Below are 8,153 nucleotides of genomic sequence, written 5' to 3'. Positions count from 1 at the left end.
GGAGCTGACTGCCAAAAACTTCCCACCCCACAATGCAAAGACCGTTTGTGACGTCATCTGCACAGCGCCCGGGATGGAGCGGGCCGTTTCTACCGCTCCTACCACTACCTCCGCTGCATCAGAGCCGACCGCCTCCTCCTCCGCCGCCGCCGCCGCCTTCTCCCTCCCTTCCTCCACCTCTCCCCCCAACACCTCCTCCTTGGGCGCTTCTGCCACCTCTGTATGACCCAGACCCTCTGTCCCTGAGAAGTCGTGTTCAGTTTCCTTTGTGGGCCCAGGGCACAGCCATGGCGGACGGCGGCGGCGGCGGGGGCACAGGCTCGGTGGGCGGCGGCGGAGCGGGCCAGGCCTCGGCCGGGTCGGCGACAGGCGCGACAGGGGCCGGTGGGAGCGGCGGCCCCATCAACCCGGCCTCACTGCCTCCCGGAGACCCACAGCTCATCGCTCTCATCGTGGAGCAGCTCAAGAGCCGGGGCTTGTTTGACAGCTTCCGCCGGGACTGTCTGGCGGACGTGGACACCAAGGTATTGGGAGGAAGGGGGTGGGGTTGGGCTGGGCTGGGCGTGAGGATGGCAGTGTTGCAGGCTGGCTTTTCTAAAGCAGAAAGGAAAACAAAAGATACTTTCGAAAATCTCAGCAGTGAGGTGTTAGACCGCTTGAGGCAGTACAGGAAGCTTTCTGAGTGGTGTACACGTGGGCTGGGCTCCCATCACTGTTAGCTGTGGGACGGTCCAGTCGTTTCTCTGAACTTGGGGACTCAGTACTGGTTTCAGAGCTTAGCTCTTATCTTTCCCAACCTGAGACTTCTTTAAGCCCTTCAGTAACAAACCTCTTGTGTGTTAAGAACATTGGAGAAAGCCAGGTAAGGAAGGGAGAACGGTTTGAATGCAGTCATCAGAACGTTGTATCTATTTGTTCCTTCCTTTTCTCTAGCTCAGTGATTTGCAGGCTTCAACATCCAGTTGAATTAAGATACACTGTGCGGAACCCCATTTTGTACTCCACCGTGGATTACAGGGGGTTTGGTGCCAATTTTAGATCCTAATGCCATAGGTTAACCCCCTAGTAAAATGCTATTTCAGGTTACTTGCCAAAGTCATGGAGATTCAATGAAGTCAGCTGTGTTAAGTGTCAGACATACAGTAGTTGCTGGAATGTTCCATTTTCTCCCTTTTCAGAAGCTTTTCTAACAAGACTAGGGTTAAAGGTTAAAGAGGTTTTGTTACAGAAGTAAGTTCTTGTCTTCGAGAAAATCTGCCTACCTAACATGAAGATCGTGAACTTAAAATTACAATTCAAAGATAGGGAAAGACATCATCCATTTATTCATTGAACATTTATTGGCCTACAGCATGGGGGCTATGTGGATATAGGAACAAGTAAGTCACTACCAGTCCTCAAAGTTTGAACTGTAGGGTAGAAAACTGACATGTAGACCAAATGGTATATACGCTACATGGTGTTAGAAGTGCTTAATATTTAGCGTTTAATTTTCCTTATTTAAAGGTCTCAGATATGTATCAGCTGAGCTTCCACCTTTCCTAGGACTCTGGATGCTCTCAACTTCCATCATAAGCTCTTCCCTCCTATCATTTTCTGTTTTATGTGTCTAAGTCAATGTAGTATGCGTGTTATTTTTATTTTTATTTATTTTTTAAGAGATTTTATTTATTTGACAGAGAGAGAGACAGGGAGAGAAGGAACGTAAGCAGGGGGTGTGGGAGAGGGAGAAGCAGGCTTCCCGCTGAGCAGGGAGCCTGATGCAAGGCTCGATCTCGGGACCCTGGGATCATGACCTGAGCTGAAGGCAGGCGCTTAACAACTGAGCCACTCAGGCACCTCATGCATGTTATTATTATTTTTTTTAAGATTTTATTTTTTTATTTGACAGAGATCACAAGGAGGCGGGGGGGGGGCAGGCTCCCGCTGAGCAGAGAGCCCGATGCAGGGCTCGATCCCAGGACCCAGGAATCATGACCTGAGCCAAAGGCAGAGGCTTTAACCCCCTGAGCCACTCAGGTGCCCCTGTGCATGTTATTTTTAAAAGAAAGAAAGAAAAGTAGTATTGTAAAGCTGTTGGGGGAAGACACATACATCTTAAATATTCCTTCCATTAGTCACTGGGTGGTTTTAATTCTGGAAGCATGTTTTCAGTCACTGTGGCTTTAGCTCCATGGTTCTCAGTGTGGCTCTTGGATCTGCAGCATCAACATCACCTGAGAACTTGTTAGAAATGTATATTCTTGGACCCCTTCCCAGACTGCTGAAATATTTCAAGGAAAGTGTACTGATGATGTTGTAATTTACTTTGCATTGTACCTAAAATACAAATAAATAGAACAAACTGTGAGGTGAATCAAGTGAGGGATAGATAATACAATAGAATATTCATGGCAGGTCCATTCTGTCCTTTCACTTTAAGAACTGAAGGGATGATTCTGTGTTGCCAAGATCTGTTCAGGTTTGGTGGTGACCTTTGTTGTCTTTTGTTATTTTTCAGTAAACAGTAACTATCATTTCAAACCAGGTGACTTACTTGGAATAGTAGAAAATCTAGTATCAGGATGCATAGTTCTGAGTGACAAATTAATTCCAGTTTCTTTAAGCAAAGTGGTGAATCTGTTGATTGGGCACCCCAAGAAAGGACTGATTGAACAGGCTGTCAGAAGAGTAGCAATGCATTTGGAACCAGGGATGCTCCACAAGGTGTCTTTCATCTCTGTTCTTCATAATAGCTATTGTCTTGTCACCGCAGAGCAGCGTCATCCGTTCGGTTACTCCTACTGTGATTACATCTTACCTCTTCTTCCTCTAGAAAGGGACTCTCAATCCCTGTTCTGAAAATCCCAGGGAACATCAGCATTGTCTTAGCGTGGGTCAGGCACCCCATTTGTGGTCAGGAGAACATGGCACTCTCTGTCCTGCCCTTGTGAGGAGAGGAAGGAGGAGTTGCTAGGTAGATAGTACATGGGTGTTTGTCAGTCAGTTCCCTAGGACTTTGGCAAGAGCCCACCTGTAGAGTTAAGCCTGCTGATTTCGTTGTCGATTTTTACCTCTGACTGCTAGCAGACTTTTGCCACAGTTAAAACTGCACGATGAAGCAAATCGTGGTGACTTATGATGAGCATTCATCTTCATGCTGATAGGGCTGCAGGTCAGCTAAAGTTGAGCTAATCTAAGTGGGCTTCTGCTAGATGGTTCAGGTGACCTGGGCTTGGGTTTAGCTTGGCTGCATACAAACTCATCTTAGGTCCCGGACATGCCCTCATAGAGGGTCACCAGAGCACAAGAACCAAGCCAGACAGAGGATGACCGCATTTAAGGCTTCTTGTCACTAGCACCCCATTGACCAGACCATGTTGCATTGCTGAAACTCAATGTCGTTGGGGTAGAGAAGCAGTCTCTGCCCAGGCAGAGGGAGGCAGGGGTGATGCCTAGCAGCAATGCACATTATTATACCTGGTTTGATCATACCAGAAGGTCTTAGAGGCTAAGAATACAAATTCCATGTGTTCACCACTTCCTTCTAATTTTGTCCTGATCATAGTTGGGTCTAAAATCAACTCTAAGCCAATAAGAGCCTCAAGCGCCATTTTTGGCCATAAGCTGTGCTTCCCCTCAGCCTTTCCAACTGTTCCATAGACTTTGACCTCAGTCTCCATTCTCACATCGTGCCGACATTCGCGTAGCCCTTCATTTTATGTGGTGGGCTTTCCTGAGCCCTTATTTGTTGCTTGGGATACCCTGTGAGATAAGTGGGATGGGAACATTTCAGGTTTACCGATGGAAATAACTGAGACTGAAAGGTTGGTGACTTGTTGAAAGTCAGACAGCCAGTTAGTCATGGTGCCCGGCTAGAGCCCAATTCCTCTGATTCAGAAACAGACTAATCCTAACCTTGAATTTACCACATTTTGGCCATGTGGGCAAGTTGTTTCCCCTTTCTAAGCATGAATTTCTAATCTCTTCAGTGGGGGCAGGAGAGTTAATAGAGTCTCCCTGTACTGTTACTTGGAAAGTAAATGGGATGATAAGGCATCTGCTAGCCTTGTGCCTGCCCACTGTAATGTTAGCACTTTGTTGCTCATTAATTCATGCTCTTCTGGGCCTCAGGGCCGTCTTCATCATCATGATAGAAGTGTCTTTAGGGGCTTGAGACATCTACATTTCTGTGGAAAGCCGTATCCTTGAATGACTGACTTCTAAAATTTTGGTGCATATAACTTCTTACCTTACCTCTTTTTTAAAAATGTTTCAGCCAGCTTACCAGAACCTGAGGCAGAAAGTGGATAATTTTGTGTCAACACATCTGGACAAGCAGGAATGGAATCCTACAATGAACAAAAACCAGTTGCGAAATGGTCTGAGGCAAAGTGTGGTTCAGTAAGTAATCAGAATTAAGAGTGAAAAGTACTCACCGCTGGAGGCACAGAAAAGCTGATAGGTGTTATTAACTGGTCAGGATGGATGGTACTTTACAGAAAATCACATGCACACGTCGCAGCAGTCCACCCCTTTATTAAAGTTAAGGTTCAAGTAATCAAAGGACTCAACTGACATTCTTGCTAGTTTATCCAGCCTCCATAGGTCTCCTGTGTAAACTCGACCAGGTGCCTCGAAAGATACTCCAAATTACGAAACATGATTCCCGGCTTGCTTGAAGTTTTCAGTGTAGTTGGCACACACCTGGGCGTTTTCTACCAAGATAGCAGTGTTTGGATCTTGGGCGAGAGGTCTAAAGTATAAGGGCAGCTGTCAGGAAGACCTGGAGTCTTATTAAAGCATGTCTTTCGGTCACAAACTGAACCTTAGTTAACAAGGTGCTGCTGCTGGCTCATCTAGGTGACTTCTTAGTGTTACTGGGCCCAACAGCAGAGGCCGGTCATGGCATCTGGCTTTTTCTAATCTGCTTGCGGTCCTTTTTTTGGTCTTATTACTAGCACTCAAGTTCAGGTCTTGATCCACTTGGCTCTTCTAGGATGTCTAAAAGCTTGTGAAGCCTACCTCCTTAGAAATAGAAATATCAGGAAATTATGCTGAGTGAAAAAAGCCAGTATCAAAAAAAGATGTGTGGTGCCGATTCCATATATGTCACATTGGTGAACAATGACAGCGCTGGAGACCAGATCAGGGGTTGCCTAGGGCTTAGGGGCAGGAGGTGGTAGGGGTGAGTGTGACCTGAAACGGGTCACACCAGGGGTTGCTGTGGTGGCTGAGGAGAGCTCTTCATTGTGGGGGTGGTCACCTGAAGTCACTCCTGTGCTGAAATGGCACAGAGCTGCCTGTGCAAACACACAATGGTGTCTAGCCCCATGTGTGAAAACTAAGGAAGGTTGAATCGTACTGGTGTCGTTTTTCCAGTTTTGATGTTGTACTGCAGGTATGCATGGTGCAAACAGGTCGCTGGGTGGAGGGTGCAGGGACCTTCAAAGAGTGGTCTCTTTGTCTCCACAAGGTCAGGGATGTTGGAAGCTGGAGTGGACAGAATCATTTCTCAAGTGGTGGATCCCAAACTAAACCACATCTTCAGACCACAGATAGAAAGAGCAATTCACGAGTTCCTGGCAGCCAAGAAAAAAGAAGCCGTGCCCGCACCCCCTCCGGAGCCTGAGAGCCAAGAGCCCCCAGCTCCCTCCCAGGATGCTTCCTAAGGTCCAGTATCCCGTCTTTTGTCCAGGAGCATTCATCTCTGGCTTGTAGATATATAAAATGGATAGAAAAGGGGTAAGCCACTACTGGGGATCCTGTTCTTTATTCAAAAAAGCATTTACTGCATATGGACTTGAGCTACTATTCAAGAGTCTCTCTTTTACTGAAAACTAATGGGGAGCATTCTCCTGTGTTAGTGTGATCTTCTGTGCCCCTGGAGCTAAACATGTACGCTGTGAATAGATACTTCGTTAGAGACCAACGGGGGTGATTGTTGTGCACAAGAGAAATTCAAATGAAAGTCCTATTTTTCTGAAATTGATTAAATGAGTCTTATGCCTAGACATGAATTCAGCTTGAGTTTGCAATTTCAATATAAAATCAAACACGGCATTCTAAAAAGACATCCTAAACGGGACTCACAGACTGCTTTAAGCCCCGCTGGATTTCCTTGTGTTTAGAGATTGGAGTTCAACGATGTCAGTCACCATAGTATTCTTCTGTTATGTGCATTGTCCCTTCTTATTATGTTTGGGATTTAATTAATCTTAAAAGTCAGCTACAGATCCACAAAGCAATGCTTTTTGCAGGCTTTGAGACATTAGTAAATGTGGGCAGTGACCAGCAGATAAGCAGTGGATTCTTACCTAGCCACTGTTCGTCACCTGTCCCCTCATTCCATTTTGGTGTTCTCTCTGTAAGCGTCGTTAAGATGTTTCTTATTTATGATGGGAAGGCATCAGTGAGTGAACAGAACAAGAGCATAAGCTTGTGGGGGGCAGTGCCTTAAGGGGGAGGGGTGTCTTATTTGTGCCTGGACTGGGGGAAAAACTCAATTCCATTGTGGAATATAAAACATTACCTGTCTTTCTAGTTTAACTGTAAATTCCTTTAGGAAGGTAAAATTAAATGTAGTCTCTTTCAAAAAACATCTTCATCTGATTCTCTTTAGAGTGTGTCTGACACCATTGGAAGCTCCATTGAATTGACCATGAAGAAATGGATTTGGTTACCTAAGAGTACAACTTCCGAATGAAGACAGGCTGAGGTCATCACTGATTTCAACATTCAGCCTTGACTGTGGGGCAGTGTCCAGATGGAATGGGCCATAATGGAGTTGACCGTGTTGTCCCCTCATGGTGCTGCTGTCTGGTCAGCCTGCCAAAGGGGATGACACCCAACATACACTACAGAGATGTAAAGAAACACTACATCAGTCCGGGGTTGTCCTGAAACAAATGTTTATACTTGAACTTGGAGACTGTGTGGATTTTAGGGTTTGTGCTCGGGGATCCCTAGAGGGGCTATAGCTACAGTGAAGGAACATAACCAGTTCCAAAGATGCAGTTTCAAAGAATGACAGTAAAGGTTAGCATGGAGTAGGAATTAGTGCTTATTTGTCAACTAGAGTGTATAAGCCATTAGCACCAACTAGCTCTAAAGTTGTCATGACCCTCTTGTACGTGAACCTTGTAGCTTCGGTTTCCTTTGCCTGTAAGAGGACCATAGGATATGTGAGGAAGTGCGGACAACAGGTAGAAGGAAAAACACCTGCAGGCTCTCCGTCCAGGTCTGCTGCTTATCCTGCAAGGGCTAGTGAGCTTGGGTGTGTTTGTTTTATTCTCGTGTTTGTGTTTTTTAGAAGAGTTGAATGATTAATAAATAGCTTAAGTTTTGTAATAAAATGATTTGATACTCTGAAGCCTCAACTGAGTGTAGCCTCCAAGACTGTGAGCCTGTGAAGAGTAACCTTTGTCCTCTGCCTGCTGTTCCCTGCCCACATGTGAGTAGTGGTGGGGACGGGGGATGAGCAGAACTCAGAGCTGCCCACGCCCTGAAGCTAGTGGGTAATACTGGAAGTGAGCAGGTGGTCCCACTTCTCCCCTGGACCATGACTGCTGCTCTTCCCTAGTTGTGAGGGCAGAACCATCTCTCTGTGTTTCTCAAGCCTGAGTTTACAGCAGCAGCATCACCCAGAAGTTCTAGGGTGGGATCTGAGCATGTTTCTCACGCTCCAGGGGATGCTTGTGCTGGCCCCAGGCAAACACTGTACTGCAGGCCTTGAATAATATCAGACTCTTATATCCAAGAGTTTGGGTTCCTAGTTGAATCTGTCACTGGATATTATTCATCCAATAAATTGTAACCTATTTAGCTGGTTCCCCGTTAAAATGAACCACCTGCACCTTTACATTTCTTGGCTTATAAGTGAAGCTTGTGGCTCTTATGTCAGATGTTCTGGCATTGCTTTACCCTATTTCTGCCGTTTACCCTGGCTTCTCTTTACTCATCGAGGGCAAATGGGTTCCCGTGCCTTTGGGATTGCTCACTGGCACTGTGAACTAAGGTAAGTACTGAGAGACCCATTTCAGCAGTGCTGCTGAAAGCAGAGTCCCCTACCAGCAGCAGCAGGATCACCCTGGAACTTGCTAGAAAAGCAGCCCCCACCCCAGACCGGATTCTGAGACTCGAGGGGCCCAGCAAGCCCTCTTCTTCAGGTGATT

The 8,153-nt window shown here is 46.2% G+C and overlaps 1 protein-coding gene across 2 annotated transcripts; it reads left to right on the top strand.

The window, feature by feature from the left end:
* The first annotated feature begins 31 nt into the window (after positions 1 to 31).
* On the top strand, positions 32 to 7,358 carry BOD1 (biorientation of chromosomes in cell division 1). Of its 2 annotated transcripts, none has more exons than XR_009407216.1 (4): positions 32 to 524; positions 4,259 to 4,383; positions 5,456 to 5,724; positions 6,602 to 7,358. XR_009407216.1 is itself a non-coding variant. In XM_059416563.1 (4 exons), the coding sequence occupies exons 1-3, from the start codon at positions 288 to 290 to the stop codon at positions 5,649 to 5,651; spliced, it is 558 nt and encodes a 185-aa protein (XP_059272546.1). In that variant the 5' UTR covers positions 34 to 287; the 3' UTR covers position 5,652; positions 6,602 to 7,358. The 2 variants fall into 2 exon arrangements, 1 of the variants encoding a protein (XP_059272546.1); XM_059416563.1 differs by having other exon boundaries at positions 34 to 524; positions 5,456 to 5,652.
* The last annotated feature ends 795 nt before the right edge of the window (positions 7,359 to 8,153 follow it).

Source organism: Mustela nigripes, chromosome 12, assembly GCF_022355385.1.
Source record: "Mustela nigripes isolate SB6536 chromosome 12, MUSNIG.SB6536, whole genome shotgun sequence".
NCBI classification, from domain to species: Eukaryota; Metazoa; Chordata; class Mammalia; order Carnivora; family Mustelidae; genus Mustela; species Mustela nigripes.
This window is presented reverse-complemented; position numbering and strand designations above follow the sequence as displayed.

Bases quoted from the DNA above. Each gene is read 5' to 3' on its own strand.
- BOD1 (XM_059416563.1), top strand. From the start codon at position 288: ATGGCGGACGGCGGCGGCGGCGGGGGCACAGGCTCGGTGGGCGGCGGC. The intron at 525-4,258 runs GTATTGGGAGGA...AAAATGTTTCAG, and splicing joins TGGCGGACGTGGACACCAAG to CCAGCTTACCAGAACCTGAG. The intron at 4,384-5,455 runs GTAAGTAATCAG...TGTCTCCACAAG, and splicing joins CTGAGGCAAAGTGTGGTTCA to GTCAGGGATGTTGGAAGCTG.